The sequence below is a fragment of the Chenopodium album genome, chromosome 8 (genome assembly GCF_948465745.1).
Source record: "Chenopodium album chromosome 8, dcCheAlbu1.1, whole genome shotgun sequence".
Taxonomy (NCBI): Eukaryota; Viridiplantae; Streptophyta; class Magnoliopsida; order Caryophyllales; family Amaranthaceae; genus Chenopodium; species Chenopodium album.
Window position 1 is genome coordinate 68,438,384 of NC_137841.1, and position 19,740 is coordinate 68,458,123.

Genomic DNA, 19,740 nt, shown 5'->3' on the forward strand with positions numbered 1-19,740 from the left:
GGAATGCCTGGCATTTTGTCTCTCTCTATAGCCAGCCTGACAGCCTTGATGTCTTTCTAATCATTTGAGGAGCAAATCATATGCATTATAGACTCTAAATCTGCATAACACGTGCAGTGTAGTTCTATCCCTTAACTTTATTTCTGAAAATTGAAATCAATCTCCTCTAAAAGATCAATCGCGTCCAAAGTTGATTAATCCACCTGAAAATCACGACGAATCAAATGTCATGCTTGAAAAATCTTCTTCAACTTTGGTATGATGTAATATAAGGAATGGGGTATCACAAATTCGCTATCATCCAATGTTTTTCCCATGTGGTTTATGTGTAATGTCACTTGTGTTTTGGACTTGTACACTAGTCTAGAATTATGGATGGGCAGCGCGGTACATGAGCAGACACCCCCTCCCCCATATGACCATATCTAAACCCACTAACTATGGTGGATATGTATTTAACATTCATACTTAATATTCATACGTGTGGTGGCCTGGTGACTGGCATGGTGGAGATATGTACGTATTTCATTCATATTTGGGTCATTCTACTTCTAAAATACTAGAAACATAAATATATATTTTCGTAAATCTCGGGGCCCAAATACATTGGCTAACTTCAATTATTTATTTAGGCTAGTTATGTTACAACTCCTATGCTTGTTAATTGTGAGCAAATTGAAGCTATCCCAAAGAACTTAATCTTGTCTCTAAGGATCACTAGAGTTTTCATAGTACATCATTTCGAAGTAGAGAAAAAGTAATAAATTATATTATGTACTATTTACTTAAGTTTAAATTATTTTTATTGAAATTAGATTGATTTTGCCGAATTTTGTTGATTAAACTTATTAACATTTTACTTACATATAAAGTTAGTTCATTGAACATACTACTTAATTATTTTGGGTGCAGTAGCAAATTAGCCCCAACACTTTTATTGCAGGTGTAAAGTAACCCCATAACTTTTACTTGTAGCAAATTAACCCCACAACTTAATATAATTATGCAATCAAAACCTATACATCAAATTTGAGCAAAATCACATTAAAATATATAAATTTCATAAAATATACTCCAATAAAAGACAAAAAAAAGTTAAAAAAAAATTAATTACATCCAAAATATTGTGCATATACATTATCATACATATTAAATACATACTATAAAATATAGAAATTATCGACAGTGAAATATGACAAAGGGCGAAAAAATTAACGGAATTTAGCAAACCATCATACTTGATTAATCTCTTCAATTGCTCACATTTAATTGAAATGGTAAGACATATAACGCATGTATAATACTCTTAATGCTTATTATTAATACAAAAAATTAGCATGTTTTGATGAATTTATTGTTAAATAATGATGCTCAGATGTACGTTGCACGATATGTTAAATTTTGGGGTCCATTTGCTATAATTAAAAGTTAAGGGGGTAATTTGAACATAGAGTTAAAGTCTTGGTGCTAATTTGCTATATTTCCCTAATTATTTTTAATATACATAGAGCTATTAATATAATGTCAAGATTGACAACTAAGTAATGTTTTGAGGTGGCAAATTGACCTCATAGCTAAAGAAACTCTTTTTATTACAGCTAAAATATAAAATCTACAAGACAACAAGGAAACAAAGTTGCATATAATTACAAGGAATAAAATACGAATAATAGTTATATATGTTTCCTAATAATAATGATTGGAGGAAATGGGTTGAACATGCAAGTCCAAAAACTTCCCACGAAAGACGTTTCCTAATTGAATAGCTTAAGTACAAATTGCTTAAAATAACATCACAAACACCAAATTAAACTATCCATAATTTAATTCCTAAATTAAACTAACCAATCAAGTGATAATATATATTAATTTCTTTGGTAATTTAATCTCTTTGATTAAGATGTTTGGACGTTTAGTCATGGGTGATGGAACAAACAATCTTAGGTGTCCAAAAGATAAGTTTGTTTTTAATTATATAAATAAAACTTAATCTTCTATATTTATTCTCTTCAACTTATATCAAAATAACATTAAATGGAGTATTTATTTATGTAAGAATCAGATCAGATTAGACCGGACGTACGGATATATATATATATATATATTTTTTTTTTTGAAAGAAAGTGCGGACATAATATTGTCATACCATAACTTTTAATTATGGTCCTTTATTACTATATACTCCTTATTTTTTTATTGCATACATTAATGTAAATCTTAAAACTTGCATATTTGAAAAAATTTTCTTTAAACAAATATAACATCCCATATTTATCTTAAACATTTTTCTTACAAACATATTAATCTTAAACATTAATTTAGAAATACAACTAAATTAAAATCAAAAAATTAAATTTGATCACATATTAAATAAAATCAGACCAAAACACCTTATTTTATACAAGCGAGACACATTTTTTTTATTGCACAACTCATAATTTAATTATCAAAATAAAAATTAAATATATAATGAAAAAAAATAGCTAAAATATAATAAAAATTTATTACACATATTCATAGAGAATTAAATAAAACCAAAATACCTTATTTTATACTAGCAACACATTTTCTTTATTAATCATTTATATATTTTTTTTATTTTTTATTTTTTTTTTGTAAAAAAAAAACATTCGTAAACGTATCGCAGAAAAAATATACTCTAAAAGTTGACTTTATTAAACGAGTTTATGTTATGAAAGTACTACACAATGCCAGTTACCCCGCCATTTCTCTCTCTTCTTGTCTTCCATTATCACCTTCATCGAATTAATCCATAATCAACGGAGATTGATTTCGAATCTCGTAATAAAGAATCTCTCAACCAATTTTCTTTCTTCTTTCTTTTCTTCCAAATCTTTACTTTCTTACCATCTTTCTCTTTCTCATTTATTCTTACCAACTCAAAAAAACCCTTCAGCCAAACACGCCGCAGGATACTGAATTCTTACAGTAACGTTTCTCTTTCTCTCTCTTCTGTAGCTTTGACACTGTTTCTCTCTCCTCATTTCTACACTTGTCCTGCTGATCTCCAGGTTAGCTTTTCTGGGTTTGTTTTCTATTTTTGGATTTTTTCTGGGATTATTTTGAGTTTTTGAGTGAATTTTATGGTTGGTGGTTGTTTTTGTTTTTTGTTTTTTGTTTTTTTTTTTTTTTTAAGTATTTTTGTGTATTGGGTTTTGTGGGTATTTTGTGGGGTTGTGATTTCTGGGTTTAAGATTGTTTTTGGAATTGTTGATTTTACACTGAATTTTTGTAGTTTGAGATGTGTAGTTTAGGGTTTTTGTTGAGTTGGGAATTTCTGAGTCAAATTGGAGTTGTTCGGAGTGATTCTTGTTTATAGATGCATGTTTGATTTAGTTTTCTAGTTTATTTTGTCAAAGCTGAAGATTTTGGAATGTATGGTTGCAGTTTCTTAGTAAACTGAACTGAAATGAAACCATTAGAACTCAAACTTTGAGATAATTTATTGTTTGGTTTACTCTTAGGTTGGTTGTATGATTTGTAAACTGATAATTTATGTAGGTGGGGTAATTGTCTCGAAGATGTCGATCGAGCATCCGAGGGTTTCAACCCTATGGATGGTTGCTCTGCAGATGACTGTTTTTGTAGTGTCTCTGCTTGTAGTGCCCACTACTCCACAGTCCACCTCATTGGATTCTGCTTCAATGCAGTCCTTGAAACAGAGCCTAAAGCCCCCTGCAAATGTTGATTGGTCTGCACCGGACTCGTGCAAGTGGCAGGGTGTGGCTTGTGACTCGAGCAATCGGGTCACACGCATACAGTTGAAAGATTCAGGGTTGACTGGCACTTTATCCCCTGCAGTAGGCAACCTCACAAGCCTTGAAGTCCTTGAGCTGATGAACAACAATGTAACAGGCCCATTACCGAGTTTTAAGGGGCTGAGCTCGCTGCAGAGGCTATTCCTCCATGACAACAAGTTTACTTCTATCCCCGATGACTTCTTTGACGGATTGACTTCACTCCAGGAAGTATATCTGGACAGAAACCCATTAAGTGCTTGGTCTATACCTCAGGGGCTCAAGGATGCTTCTCCTTTGAAGAATTTTTCTGCTATGTCAGCCAATGTTGTTGGTAATATACCTGACATTTTCAACCCTGATAATTTCCCAGGTATAATCCATTTGCGCTTGTCCAGCAATAATCTGACTGGTGGTTTACCCTCAAGCTTTTCGGGTCTTGGGCTTCAGTCCCTGTGGTTAAATGGGCAATTGGATTCCCATGGTAGTCGAAGTCTTAATGGGACACTTGATGTTTTGCAGAATATGACCCAGTTGGTACAAATATGGTTGAATATGAATGCACTCACTGGTCCTATTCCAGATTTGTCAAAATTGGCTGGTTTAGAGGATCTGAATTTGAGGGACAATAGCCTTACAGGTCCAGTTCCTGTTTCTTTGACAAGAATGTCATCCCTTAAGGTGGTTAACTTGACAAACAATGCTCTTCAAGGGCCGACCCCTAAATTTCCTGATTCAGTAGCTGCAGACATCTTACCCAACCAGAACAGCTTTTGTTTGCCCGATCCTGGCGTGAACTGTGATAGCCGTGTGAATACATTGATATCAGTTATGGAACCATTTGGATACCCTTTTCAACTTGCCAAAGATTGGGTAGGCAATAATCCTTGTATTGGTTGGGTGGGGATAGCTTGCTCTCAAGATAACATTACAATAATAAATTTACAGAGTAGGAATCTAAGTGGAACTCTTTCGCCGAAATTTGCTGCTCTTACATCGGTTAAGACTTTGATAGTTTCGCATAATAATATCACGGGTACCATACCTGATGAACTTACGAAAATGCCTAACCTCAGGACACTTGATGTGTCTTTTAATAATCTCTATGGTAATATTCCAGCTTTTGCCCACACTGCTGTTAATGCTCGTGGGAATGCTGATATTGGCAAAGATCATCCTAGTACATCGACTGGAGGTGGCTCTTCTGGTGGACCTGGAGAAACTTCTAGAAAAAGTTCCAAAGTTGGAGTAGTTGTTGGATCAGTTGTTGGTGGTGTAGTCCTTGTTTCTTTTGCTAGTTTAATGCTATTTTGTTTCTTGAGAAGGAAAAAGCTCTATGGGAGGGTACAACAGTCTAATACTGTGGTGATCCATCCAAATCATTCAGGGTCTGATGATGCTGTCAAAATCACAGTCACTGGGTCTGGAGTGAACGGCAAGGCGGTGAGTGAGGACCAAAGTCAGGGGAGCAGTGGCACTAGTGATGTCCATGTAATAGAGACTAATAACATGGTCATTTCTATTCAAGTGTTGAGGAATGTGACTAACAACTTTAGTGATGACAATGTTCTGGGAAGAGGGGGCTTTGGAACCGTGTATAAAGGGGAGCTGCCTGATGGAACCCAGATTGCAGTGAAGAGGATGAATTCTGGAGTTTTAGGAGACAAAGGATTGGCAGAATTTAAGTCTGAGATTGCTGTTCTTACTAAAGTTCGCCATCGACATTTGGTTGCCCTCCTGGGATTCTGTTTGGATGGAAATGAGAAGCTTCTTGTCTATGAGTATTTGCCACAGGGTGATTTGAGTAGATACCTATTTCATTGGAAGGATGAGGAATTGGAACCTCTTAAATGGAATCAAAGGTTAACTATTGCATTAGATGTGGCTAGAGGCGTTGAGTATTTACACAGTTTAGCACATCAAAGTTTCATTCATAGGGATCTTAAACCTTCTAATATTCTTTTGGGAGATGATATGCGTGCAAAAGTTGCAGATTTTGGACTTGTTCGTCTTGCACCTGATGGTGGGAAAACCTCAATAGAAACCAGGCTGGCAGGCACGTTTGGTTACCTAGCTCCTGAATATGCAGGTAAAATTATATCCTTATGTATTGAGATATTCTTCTTTATATGTCTTCCCCTAACCCTAAGTGATGAGCATAGTTTATATTTTGGTCATCACTATATGATATGTCACTTTCTAGATTCAGTAAGTTAAGATTTTAACTTTATCGTACCACCATTAATGATAATACATTAATACCTTTGATTAAGATTTTCAAAGAAATACAATATTGATATGGTAAAGATATAACTCTATAATTGGTGAAGGCTAATAAAGAAATTTTAACTCAATGCTATTCAAAATAACCTCCAATCAAATGTGGCCTATTATTCAAAGACAAAGGGGGCAATTTATTTAACTAAACTGCTATCCGATCCATAATGCTTTACTTGTCAAGACTGCACTATGTCCTTAACAATGTTTCCTGATTTACTAGTATGAGATTTGGTACGGGTTGGCTACCTAATTGGTTATAATGGGCCGAAAATACCTATTTGCTAGTAAAATTCGCTATTTTAGTTTGCAGGGGTAGGGTCGAATCAGGCAACTCTGGTCTTAAATATTAACAAAACAGGAACTCTGCTTCCTAAAAAATTTAATTATTACATGGTGTTTTGCTTACTGCTTATTCTTTTCCTGGCTAAATAATTGAATCGAATAGAAGATCTGTTAACAGATATGCTTTGTCAACTGATGAAATAATAATTTAGCTTGGAGGAGCATGTTTGTCTTTGTGTGTGTGCTTGTGCAAGTTTGTTGGGGGTGAATTTTGACTGTTGATAAGCTTCTTTAATAAGGTCCATAAAAGCCAGCGGCCTTCTAGAATTAAGGCTTCCTAATAACAACTAAGCATCTACTGGCTTGACATATTTAATTCTAGGATGTGCTTTAATTAACCTTTTAATTAATCTAGTGAGAAGCAAGCTTCCTTTATTGGTCATTTGCTGATAATATATGTTATTTTATATTAACCAATATCACCCACGAATAAGAGTTCCTTCAGAAGTCAACACTTCCCGATTTCCCCAGTTTTGTGTTATAAAAAAAACTAAAAGCAGAATACCCTTTGCACACACTGTTAGTAGGATGTTTCACTATTTACCTAGTAAGCATGGTTGCAATTTCTGGGTATGGCTAACGCAAACTAAGGTTTTAAGGGGGAGGGGGGATTCAGAGTTACTACCATCTGTCATCTGTGTTATTTAAAAGTTTCGACTACGAGTACTTGATATTTATTATCTTATTCCCTTTTATAACTAGTTACTACCTATGAAATATAACGTAGTTCCATAAGTAAGGGTCTCTCTCTTATCTCTTGGCATGAACATAAAGGTGTATATATACCATGTTAGTTAACTTGTTAGCTGCATATACAAACAGGTTAACTGATACTCTGCTTGTTATCTAATATGTTGCTCTAATTCCTCTAACTTGGATTTGTGATTTGCTTTGTCAGTAATGGGCCGGATAACTACAAAAGTTGATGTATTCAGTTTCGGAGTGATATTAATGGAGATAATTACGGGGCGGAGAGCACTTGATGAAACCCAACCAGAGGACAGTGTTCACCTGGTGACTTGGTTCCGGAGGATGTACATAAACAAGGACTCTTTCCAAAAGGCGATCGATCCCACCCTTGAACTCAACGAGGAGACTGTTGCTAGTATCAATACTGTTGCTGAGCTGGCTGGCCACTGTTGTGCTAGGGAGCCATACCAGAGACCTGAAATGGGTCATGTAGTAAATGTCCTCTCTTCTCTCATTGATGTGTGGAAGCCTTCAGAAGAGAACTCCGAGGACATATATGGAATTGATCTCGACATGACCTTACCCCAAGCCCTGAAGAAGTGGCAGGCCTATGGAGATAGCAACCTCGACGATTCTTCATCATCCTTCCTTGCAAGTAGAGACAATACCCAAACAAGCATACCTACAAGGCCATCAGGGTTCGCTGAATCATTTACCTCATCCGATGGAAGGTGATGTGGAGGAGAACTGGTTTCCTATATGGTCGAGGCATGAGCAGCTTGTGGATTGATCTTGAAGATATATGTCACCAATTACCCCCCTTCCTCCCCTTCTCACCGTCTATTGATTTTTATTAGCTACTTGTTTCTGTCCCGACATGCTTCCTGCTTTTCTTTAATGTGTGGTGTTAGTAGGGGGCGCTGATTGATGATGATTTAGGATCATTAGATTGTTTGTCTTCTAGAAACAGGATGTTTTGGGGAACTAATCCGAGCAATTTATGTTTGTAGATGCCTCGGCGGTAGACCCCTTTGTGAGAGCATTGTTTGCATTGTGCATCTCACGAGAGGAATAGCAGATAAAAACTTCGAGTGGTAAAACTTAGTTCCCAAATTTAGAATCAACTGAGTGTGTATTGTATAGAATTAATATTGGTATGTTTATGCATAGTCATAAAAAAAAATTCTAGATATTGTTCTTTAATTATGTGTTGGAGTATGTTTTTTGGTTGTGTATGTCTGTCTATATTGATGGTGATTGCAGCTGATGATGATGATAGTTAGATTAAATAAATCAATGAACACGTATTTTTGCTATTTTGTGGATGTCTTTGTCAAGAAATCTGTATTTATTAATTAATCCTATGATAAATAAATACAACAACATTCTTTGTTTATTTGACGTACCACATGAAAAAAAACAAGTCAACTAACGTAGACATTCCTAGAAAAGTTATATTGGCAGCTGGTATGGATAAACATTACGGATTTTGATTAGTTATTTACTTCATTCCTATCATAATATTCTAGCTTTGTTCTCTTCGCCATATTCTTATTCCATATTATTTTATTACTCATTATTCGTATTAGAATTTGATTGATTCTAACAAGACTAGAAAATTTCATACCATACTGTGTTTGTTTATTGTTAAAAGTAATGAAAAAACAGGTGTGAAGTATGATTTAGAGATAACCTAACAAAGTAACCACATCTTAGTTGATAGAACTTTCTTTATATACGTCAATGTTCAATCAAATCAGATAAGAAAAAAAAAGGTTCAATCAATTAAGGATATTATATCGATTTAGATAAGGAAGATTCAATGGATATTAGATGATTCTTATCATAATCAAAATAACCTAAAGTCTTGTTAATCCTTTGCGGTAATCATGATCAAATTACTATTTTAAGAGATGAAATTGCAATCCTTTGCAATAATCAGGTTGCTCACGTTGCAAGATTTGTAAGATGCTAGTGTTGTTTTCTTGCATTGACCATGATAATACAATCCCTAATATGGAACACTGATACCATGAAACTAAGGAAACCAATTTCTCCCTAAATGATTTATTTTATCCAAGAGTCATCACTTAAATATTTTTATTTATTTTTTTGATATTCAACCTAATAAGTTTTATTCAAGTATCTCATGACCTATTTATTTTAACTCAAAATTTTAAGTAATTCCATTTTTATTTTATTTTTTAAAAAATTCTTAGTTATTCCACACATACTCTTTCTTATTTTCTTGAGACCGTAAGTGAGAAGATGAGAAGGAAATTATATTGCAACAAAAATGTTTATGTATCTTCATGCTCTTTGAAATACGGTCAAATTTGATAAGATAGATATTACAGAGTACTTTTGTAAATGAGAAGATTAGAATGAATAATTAATTACTAGTTTGTTCGTGGTGATCGTGATTAGATCACCATTAGCAAAAATAAATGTGGTTCATTTCGAGCCATGGGGTTGGGTTGGATCTGATCACTCAGACTATATAATTATGTCAAACCCTTCTTAAAATAAGTCAGATTAGACTTTGACCTAAAGATGTATACACATAAAAGGGTCAAGGGAGTCCACGTTGTCAAAATTGTATTTCCTTCGTTCCAAATAGTTGACACATTTCTTTTATCATGTTTACCAATGCATATATTTAATTGAAAATATCTTAATTTATACTATTATAAAAATATAAAAATAAAACAAATTTTAATTTTAATTAAGTACACATTAAAATTGATATAACTAGATTTCACATGATTATATTTTTCATATTAAAACTCACAAATGTTAGTCAAAGTAAAGTTTATAAATAGCGTCAAAAGTCAAAACGTGTCAATTAATTTTAAATGAAAGAGTAATATTTTGAGATAGAACTAATAATACCGATAGCGATTCTAAAGTAAAAACGTGAATTTGGCGACTTCATTGCAAATTTACAACTTTGTCCACTTATTTACACTCCAATATTTTCTTATACTCATACTATTCCAAAAAAAATACTAGGCCTCATTGTTCTAGCCAAGCCTGCATACTTTTCGGGCCGGACTAATGGACATTGATAATCAACTCTTAACATGTACCAAATCGTACTTATAATTATGTAAAAACCCATAATTCTCTTTCTCATTTTTCATTTTTCCCTCAAACAAACATGGAAATTGAATTTCTCTGCTAACTCCATGAAATTCAAAGTATACACCAAAGACTGGAAACTGGCGCTTCTTAATTCTGATAGTTCTTGCAATTCAATATTGGAAAGACCCAAAAAATAAGTAGGGTTTTAGAATTTTCTGCTGAGTTATTTTTTTTTTCCATGGATCGTCTTCGTCCCAGAGAAAGAAAGGTCTTTTCTGGCTTCTCAGATACCGAAGTAAGGATTTTTTTTTCTGGGTATTTTTGTATTTATGAAACTTTATCTGGGTTTTGATGAAATTTTGTAAATTTTTGTATTGCTATGAATTTACAGTGAATTCCCAATTTTTTGGGAGGTGGGTAGTTGGCAATTCTGTTTTGCTTTAGTGTTTTTTCTGGGTTTTGATCAAATGCCCTAGGGTTAATCTGTTATGTTAATTTTTTGTGTTCATACGTTGAATTCTATGGTTTAATTCAAGAATTTGATTTCTAAAATGCTGTTTTTCTATGTATGCATTGCCTAATTGTGTCCTGTAATGTGTCACCAATTATAAAAAGTCACCATCTTCATTGGGAGGTTTCTTGAATTTACTCCATGGTTTTTATTCAACTTTTTGTTAGCCTTGGAATTTTTATTGGGTATAGAAAATTGAATCTTTATAGTATATGAAATTGCCTGTATCAATGTCATAGGAAGTTTGAAGTTGTATTAAACATAGACTTTCATTTCTCTTGAATTCATATAGTGTATGATTTCCTATTCTAATGTCATACGAAGTAGAAAGAACCAAACAAGTTTAGTGGAGATGGTGAGGAATTCACTGTCACAAGTAAAAGCCCTAGCATCTAATCAATTTGTGCTTGGGAGTGGGGGATTTTCTATCCTTTCTCCCCCTCACTCAAGTGTTGACCTATGTTGTTAGAATGAGAGGTGTTGGTTTAGTAGGATTTTTCTCCTTACCAAAAAAGGAAAATGTCATAGAAAATGTTAGTCCCTTCAATTGTAAGACATGCTGGCTCTTTTCAGATGTTTGTTCAGGGGAGGGGATGACATGTTTTGGGCATTTGGGGTATGGTTGTGTATTAATTGCCCAGAGATAAACTAAAACACTTTATTGTTCATTATGGACTTGTTAGTGGGTTATTTTAGTTTGATAATGTTTCTAGCATATCTTTTGGAGATTAATCAGGTGCTTTAGGCTGGAGTTCATTGATTCACCTACTATCTTAATTATGGATCATATGCTTTGGGAAGTCATGCAATTGTGAAGACTGCTTGTATGCCTCTACCTTAGACAAGCCTTAATTGGAAGTAAAAGTACATGAACGAATAATGTGTACTGAATTTTGTATGTCATTTTTCTGTTTTAATGGTTGAGTTTGCACTTTAAGGCTATACTAAACTTACGGATGATTTACCTATGAATGTGCTAGCATGTATACTAAGATTTATGTTTTGACCTCCTGTGTGATGTTTATTGAATATTTCAAGTAATTTTTATTGTATCAAATTTATAGGTTTAGGTTAGTAACAGAGTTTGTGAGCTTCTACCTCGTGCAGGGAGAACTCTTAAGTTATGAGTTTGCTTCCTGTTGCACTTGCTACATGCACTTACCTCTTTTATTACTAACAGGGTGTCAAGTGTCAGTGTAGTGGTTAAGGAGTTACCAAAAAGAAGTTTTTTTTACTGAAAAGGTATGTGAGACCAATTCTATGGATAAATCGAGCTATTGACCTATATGTGAGTCAAATGGGATTAGCAATTGGGTTAGCATAGATGTGTATGTTGAGAACTTGAGATGGATGTGTGGGGACGCCTTAAGGATTATATTTTAGTAATGGAGATATTTTGTGGAAGGTTGGAATTGCAGATGTGAGAATAACTTAAGATGAAATTGATTGTGTTGGTTTGGGAGTAAGACAGACTGGAATACTAATAATGTAAGTAGAGAGTTGAGAGCACAAGAATCTTAGAAGAAGCCAAAGAAGAACAAAGTTGACTTGGATGTTGATATCTAAGAATTTGGGCTTATTGGAGCATATATCATTACAAGAGATGTTTTCTTGATTCATTTAGCCAACCCTGTCATTGGGTTTAAGGCTCTGATATTGCTGTTGTGGTACAAGTACGTACTTTTATTTATTTATTTTTTGTAGTAAGGAAGGCACTGTAAGGGGGAATCATTAGCTCTATCACATACTTGATCTACAGGTTCCCACATGTCATTGTTAGGGGTTTACAGCAAGTTCTGCACGGAAATATATTAATGCAGAATTTCTAACTTGTGAAGAAATTGTTCTTTCCTGACCTTTATCTGATTCTCCTCTCCCCCCCCCAAAAAAAAAAAAAAAAAAAAAAAAAAAAAAAAAAAAAAAAATCCCTTTCTGTTTATCTTTATCAAGTTCCGACTGTTGTGTGAGCAAGAAAATCAATGCTCTCTTCTGTTGTATTACAGAGGGAGTTTTGAAATTGTTTTAATCCTTTAATATCTATTGACAGATTGAGAAGCTGGAAAGCTTGTTTTCAGAATATGGAGAATTGTCAGTCAACCGGGACTTTTGTGTGAAAGTTGCAAAGGGAATTAGGTAAATTTTTTGCAATAATTTTACACCCTACTTTTTGCAACATTTTTAAGTAGCTTGGAAGATTTGCATGCTTTGACTATAGACCTCAAACAGAACTTGTATGTATGCAGTCGATCTGCTGGGCGGGCTGGGAAACCTGTTGTAAAGTGGGATGAGGTGCTTTTTTTCCCATATTCTTATACCTTTCTTTCTCATATGTTCCTTGACACTCTTTTGTAATTTATGTGTAAGTCTCACTGCTTCATGTGTCTCTTAGGTGCAAAGTTGGTTCCAAAATAGGCAGAAAATGAGTCCAGTTAAAGCAGCTCCACCATCTATCAATCAAAAAGAAATTACTCCTTCACCTGATGTGTCTAAAAATGTGGCTGCTCGTCCAGATGCTTCTGACTTGAAGAAGACTAATGAATCCAACCAAGTGCCTAAAGGTATGTATTTTGCTAATTTGGAGTTTAGATGAATTCATAAGCTGCATATGATGAATTCCTAGACAGTTGGATTAAATGGAGCTTGCTCCTAGTCAATTTGCTATCGTAATTTTCTTTTAGCAAGGACTAAATTTCACATCTTTATTTCTGCAATTTTTGGTTTTTACTAGTTTTTTTAAAAGAGAAAAGGTCAATAACTTCTATAGTGACGTACCCATCTAGGGAGGGGCAAAGTCAATTTTATACCTATGAAGTATTGGTGGCCTCTTAGTGGGGTATTGAGAATTTGACCTTGGGTTAGATAAAATTGAGATTTATGTTTCAGTGATTATATATACCATCTGACAATGCCTTCTTATTGGGAACTAACTCAACTAAGAATGTACTTGAGACTAATTGGGATGTATTATTGTGATCTCTTCATCTTTTACTTTTTGCTCTTTTTATGGCCCCATGTCAAGCTGGTTCCATATCTGTTTTTTCTTTGGCTGTGAAGAAGAGGCATCTTCTGTAAATCCCAGGTATCTTAGAACTTGTTGCTTTCAGGTGCAGATATAATTGTCAGTTCTACAGAGCTGTTTTAATTGTGCAGTCTTGTGTTAGGCTGCCTCATGTATCAAAAAGTTTGTCTGCCTTTTGTCCTTGAACCTTTTAGGCACCTTTAGATTCATGACTTCTTTTTAGCATAAGTAATAGCTTAGAAAATTCGTTTCACTTGTAAAATGTCTAGGTTATTCTTTTGATACGATTTCCTGAACTGATCTTTTGGTGCTTTACTCTGCTGTCTTTGTTTAAAGCAGGGGAAAAGTTACCAGAGTTATCAGAGTTAGAGTTTGAAGCTAGATCAAGAGACGGAGCGTGGTAAGTTTAAATATCAAAGGCCATACATGGTGTAGTTCGTATTTTACACGAAGTTCAATTTTTTTTTCTCCTCTTAAGATTTTTTTAGCTCTTTATTGTTCAATGTCATATGTACTCGGCAATTGACTTTTATGAAAATGATATCTGGAAAAGTGGATAACCTCAATGGCCTTGACCTTGAAGTTATGGTGTCAATACTTACTGACTCTGGAATTAGAAACACTGGATCTTATCACACCTTGATTGTGTTTTACCCAAGTAATTGCTGACTCCATGGGTTTATTTTCCATCTTGGAAATTAATTGACTGTGCAGTAGATTTTATGGTTGAAGGTAACAGAGTTGGTAAAGAAGATAACTGTTCATGCTTGGCTGGGGAAACTTTCTTGTCATTAGCTGTATTTATAATATCGTGGCCTGAGGATTCTGACTTTTTATGCTGTGAATTTTTGGTCTCTGCTTGCACTTTATCTCAGTGTTTGAAAAGGTGCGCCTCAGCCTAGGCTTTGAGGCGCAAGGCGTTAGGGGTCATGCACCTTTTGTGGTCTAGGCCAGGCGATTTTAATGAGGCGCAGCTTCAGGCGCACAAAGATTTTTTTTCAGAATTTAAATTTGTTTATTATATGCACCTTACTTCATTGAGGCGCGCCTTAGACCCAGGGAACTCAGAAACGCCTTGAGCCTTTCTATACATTGCTTTATCTGAAACATTGAGTTGGTGAAACTCTTTGTTTGTTTCAAGTTCCAATCACTCTTTTTGCTGTAAAATAATTCTAGCGTGGATTCTTTGACCAAAAATTTCTAGGTTGGATTGGGGTTGAACAAATAGTCATTTTGAGATTTTGGATTCATTTAATTGTGTACATCTATTTCCTAGTTCTGTGCTCTTGTTGCAACCTTTCTGTATTCACTTGTACTTTTTGCTATGCAGGTATGATGTTGAGAGATTCCTCTCCCACAGATTTCTCAGCTCTGGTGAAACTGTAAGTTCCCAACGCTTTGTTTGATTCAATATCAGTAGAGGAAGGGGAATGGAAAGGAAAAGAAAACTTAACAAATCTATTCCCAAAGTTCAGTTTAATGGAAGGAAGTGAAAGGATTAAGTGGGTAAATTAATTAGACATCTTTTATTATTCAATATTCCTTCAATGTTGGGAAGAGAGGAATGTATAAAATTTATGAAGAAGCTTCCCCTTGCCCTTCCTTTTTCTATCAAATCCCATGTATATTTTGCAATTAAATATAATTGATTACTTCTTTTCCTTCCAATCCCTCTCCATCAAAAAGGGCTCAAATTTTTTCTTTTACGATAATTAGATGGAACAAAGACATTAGTCTCTTCCTCCCCAAGCTTCTCATCTCCAAGCAAAGAAAGAAGGGAGAGTGGTGAAGAAAACACGAGTTTGTGTGTTTACGTGGTATTGTTGATTAATTTACAATGGTGATCTAGAATTAGTGCCTAGAACTGTAGTGGAATTCTCGTTTTCATCTTTAGTAGGTGCCTCTCATCCTCTTTTATACTTCTCCCAATAAAATTTTCACAGTGATCACTCGTTCAGCTTCATCCCCCCCCCCCCCCCCCCCCCCCCCCCTCTTCCCCCACCCTTTCTGGTCTTGTCAGTTGCCTACAACTTGAATGGAGCAATTTGGGAAAATAATGGATGGCACTTTTAGCAAGGTTATAAGTAAACATGATGGATCTATAAGTCTTGTTATTTTTTTTCTGAAATATAATAAAATTTGGAGGAAATAGCCTTTATAAGTTTTGCTACCAAGTCCATATCTATATGGAAGATTTTAGTATATATCTAAACCATAGGGCCCAGCATTTCTTGTGTGGTATCCTTCCTGACGTGAACTGGTTTTTCCCACTTTGGCAATCAGATTTATAGTACGGAGTAGTGAAAAGCCATTCCTCTCCTTTTTTTCCTCTCTTTTTGCTGCATCTTTATCTTCTAATTTTGTCCCAAACAATGTTTAAGTTGTTTGTGTAACGTAGTCTTTAGACCTTGATTGGAAACATTCCAATATCATGCATTGAATTTGTAAAATTGCTGCCTTTCGAAATGTTCATACTTATTTTCCTACACTATACTGCTCACATAATAGAACTAATAATTTGATTCTTTTACAAGATGATTGCCTTTAGAAGATACAAATTTATAATTGCTTTACTTTGAGGAAGATGATTGCTCACATAAGCCAAGTGTTACCTACATATATTCAGGAAGTTCATGTAAGATTTGTGGGATTTGGGGCTGAAGAAGATGAGTGGGTTAATGTGAAAAATGATGTGCGAGAGCGTTCGATCCCCCTGGAGAACTGGGAATGTCAAAAGGTCAAAGCTGGGGATGTCATGCTCTGTCTTCAGGTAGTTAAATTTATTCAAGATTTTGTTTACTGTTATTTATGGGCACATGCTCATTCTTTCTACCTTTTGATGCAGGAACGAAAAGATCAAGCTATTTATTATGATGCACTTATTTTGGATATTGAACGAAAAATGCATGACATAAGGGGTTGCAGGTGCATCTTTTCCATTCAGTACGACCATGATAAGAGTGAGGCAAGTACTACTATCTGTTTGCTCATTCCAATTTAATGTTTCTTCTTCTATGTGCACTGTATAAATATTCATTTCCTGTTGGATTTTTTGGGTTGTTTCTTGCTGTTGTTTCTAAAACAGGAAAAGGTTCGCTTGAGGAGATTATGTCGCAGAGCATAACAAGAAAGACCAGGAAATGATCGTTGCTGTGATCTGGCGTCTTGAATCTTTCCTAGAGTATGCATAAGCTGGCTTATGAGGTTAAGAACGGTGATTAGGTTAGATTGAAATTAAATAGTAAATGAAGTCAAGAATGAAATTATTCAAATTTTGTGGAGATTCAATCCTTAAACCATTTTGGTTGTCATTAGCTTTACCAAGCAGTCTACAACTTCAACTCAATTTCTCTGTATATTTTTACATGATCACATCTTGGTATTCTCTGCTATAAAAAGCGTTTATCCTCACTTTGTCAAATTTACTATTAATTTTGCATATGCATTTTGCATTATTGGAGCATCATAAGAGTGGCTCAGTGTAATTCGCTTTATAAAGGTTACTTGCACACTAAATTACCATTTAAGCTCGATGTATTTGTAACTTATTGTAGTTGCTAGAATCTATATAACTTATTAGAACTTATTAATATTTATACAAACTTTTTATAATTTGATGGAATTTATATGAACTTATTTGGATATAATGCAAGGGAATGAGGATGAAATCTCAATTGGTAATCTTTTACACTTGTTGGACATTGGAAAACACCGCCTGCTCATTTTTCATGCAATCATGCTATATTTCTTGTTCTCTTTAGTTGATGTTTATTCAATTTATTTATTTTTGTTATTTGAAGTCATTGAATTTTACTGCTTAAAACTTATTTTTACTAAAATAATTTATAATCAATTTATTTAAATTCAACTCGATTAAATACTTTTTGTAAGGTGTGGCCGATAGGACTCTGCTCATGCCACGAGCAACAGGCCGTATCAGGTGGAAAATTGGTGCTTGGACTTTGCGGAGATAGGTTCGATTATCACTCAAACATGGAATGCACCTACTCTAGGGTCTCCTATGTTCTCTGTCTCTAGGAAGCAGGTCATGACTAGGGCCCATCTTCGTCGCTGGTGCTTGCGGAACACTAAGCTTTGGGGTGTCAACTGGAAATTGTTAACTACAGACTTGGATTCGCAGGGTAGGTCAGTTTCGACTCTCCCAATGGCACACACATACGTTACGAATGTAGAGGAAACGATGAGTACTGCTTCGTTGGGGGTTGCTTTTTGGAAACAACGAATGAAAGAAAACTTTATAGCCGTGGGGGATCTTCCCACCTCACTCTTATACTCCAGGGTTAAGATGCGTCAGAAAAGGAATCAAATTCACGCTCTGCAGGATGATATGGGGGTATGGAGGGAGGATATAACTCAGGTACGGGAGTTGGTTGTGGATTCGATGAAAAAGGTTTTATGCTCGACTACTCCTACGGATACGGATACTAAAACAAGCGTGCTTCTGAGAGAGTTAGATATTCCGACGTTGAGTGATCGACAGGTGTCTATTTTAACTACGCCAGTGTCTGCTGAGGAGGTTCGAAGGTCCATGTTTAGCCTTGATGGCGGAAAAAGCCCCGGGCCTGATGGGTTTACGGCCGCCTTTTTCAAAAAACATTGGGAGAAGGTGGGAGGTGAGGTAGTATCGGCAGTCAAGAGCTTCTTCACCACTGGTTACCTTTTAAAGGAATGGAACCACTCCCTCTTGGTTATGCTCCCAAAGATTGATGTTCCTGAAACAACAGCTCATCTTCGACCCATTAGCCTCTGTAACACAGTCTATAAGTGCATCTCTAAATGTATGGTAAACCGTATGAAGAGAGCATTACCAGACCTGATTTCTAAGTCACAACATGCTTTCATTACAGGTAGACTCATGTCTGATAATATCCTTCTGAGCCATGAGGTTTTAGACAAGATCAACAAAAAGACTACAGGGCAGGACTACTTAGCGGCAGTTAAGATGGACATGAGCAAGGCCTATGACAGGGTAAATTGGTTTTTCTTGAACCGGGTACTGCAATATTATGGTTTCCCTCCTGCTTGGTTGCACATGATAGGACAGTGCATTTCGACAATATCGTTTAAGGTTTTACTAGATGGGGAGACAAGTGAGCAGTTTTGACCTTGTTGTGGCCTACGACAGGGGGATCCTTTATCACCCTACCTTTTTCTCTTTTGTATGGAATTCCTTTCGAGAATGCTGCAACAAGGTTGCGACATGAGAACTTTCGACGGCATAAAATTGGGTCGAAGGGGTCCCACAATTTCTCACTTGTTCTTTGCAGACGATGCTCTATTATTCTACAGAGCAAATGTTTCCAGTACCCAGGCCATTTCAGATATTATTAACAGATTTTCCGACATTTCAGGGCAGCAACTTAACCTTGCCAAGTCACACTTCAAAGTAAGCCCCAATACTCCTCTTTCCGTTCAGCAGTCCTTTAAGAGTATCTTGGGCATGCCGCAGGTGGATCGCTTCGAGAACCACCTCGGAACTCCGATTGACTTGGAGGGGGGAAAAGGGGCAGCATTTCAATCCGTTGTCGATAAAATCAAAAAACGTATCTCAAGTTGGAATGCAGTTAATCTTTCTCAGCCTCAGAAATTAATCTTGATCAACTCTATTCTCATTGTCATGGCCTCCCATGTCCTTAGTTGTTTCGAGATGCCGATCTCGGTTACAAATAAGGTGGATTCTCTTGTTGCAAGTTTCCTGTGGTTTAATAGAGATAACAACGGAATACACTGGGTGAGTAAAGACAAAGTATGCATGCCTAAGGGTATGGGTAAGGGTATGGGAGGTCTGGGGATCCGGAGTCTCGGATCCTTTATTTCGGCCTTGCTAATGAAGCAAGCTTGGCGTTTATTTCACAACCCTCAGCTCTTACTCGCGCAAGTTTGCACTGCCCGGTATCAGAGTCCGCTAGCTAAAGGTCTTCAGGTTCAGTATCGGAATAGAAATTTCTCTTGGGGTTTAAGGGGTTTGATAAGAGCGGGGAATACGCTGCTCGAGGGTTGTAGTTGGAAGGTGGGAAATGGTAGATCAATAGTGG

The 19,740-nt window shown here is 35.6% G+C and overlaps 2 protein-coding genes across 4 annotated transcripts; both read left to right on the plus strand.

Moving 5' to 3' along the window:
• Nucleotides 1-2,636: 2,636 nt before the first annotated feature.
• LOC145642112 (receptor protein kinase TMK1-like) lies at nucleotides 2,637-8,305 on the plus strand. Of its 2 annotated transcripts, none has more exons than XM_081693201.1 (3): nucleotides 2,637-3,032; nucleotides 3,486-5,847; nucleotides 7,279-8,305. In XM_081693201.1, exons 2-3 carry the CDS (start codon nucleotides 3,495-3,497, stop codon nucleotides 7,803-7,805), a joined length of 2,880 nt encoding a protein of 959 aa, XP_081549327.1. In that variant the 5' UTR covers nucleotides 2,637-3,032; nucleotides 3,486-3,494; the 3' UTR covers nucleotides 7,806-8,305. The 2 variants fall into 2 exon arrangements, with proteins under 2 accessions (XP_081549327.1, XP_081549328.1); XM_081693202.1 differs by having other exon boundaries at nucleotides 2,638-3,032; nucleotides 3,523-5,847.
• Nucleotides 8,306-10,164: 1,859 nt separating this feature from the next.
• On the plus strand, nucleotides 10,165-17,095 carry LOC145556397 (protein SAWADEE HOMEODOMAIN HOMOLOG 1-like). 2 transcript variants are annotated; one of them, XM_081618046.1, is made up of 9 exons: nucleotides 10,165-10,449; nucleotides 12,713-12,798; nucleotides 12,909-12,954; nucleotides 13,055-13,223; nucleotides 14,021-14,084; nucleotides 15,015-15,066; nucleotides 16,311-16,454; nucleotides 16,530-16,649; nucleotides 16,770-17,095. In XM_081618046.1, the coding sequence occupies exons 1-9, from the start codon at nucleotides 10,393-10,395 to the stop codon at nucleotides 16,806-16,808; spliced, it is 777 nt and encodes a 258-aa protein (XP_081474172.1). In that variant the 5' UTR covers nucleotides 10,165-10,392; the 3' UTR covers nucleotides 16,809-17,095. The 2 variants fall into 2 exon arrangements, with proteins under 2 accessions (XP_081474172.1, XP_081474173.1); XM_081618047.1 differs by having other exon boundaries at nucleotides 10,166-10,449; nucleotides 14,024-14,084.
• Nucleotides 17,096-19,740: the final 2,645 nt, after the last annotated feature.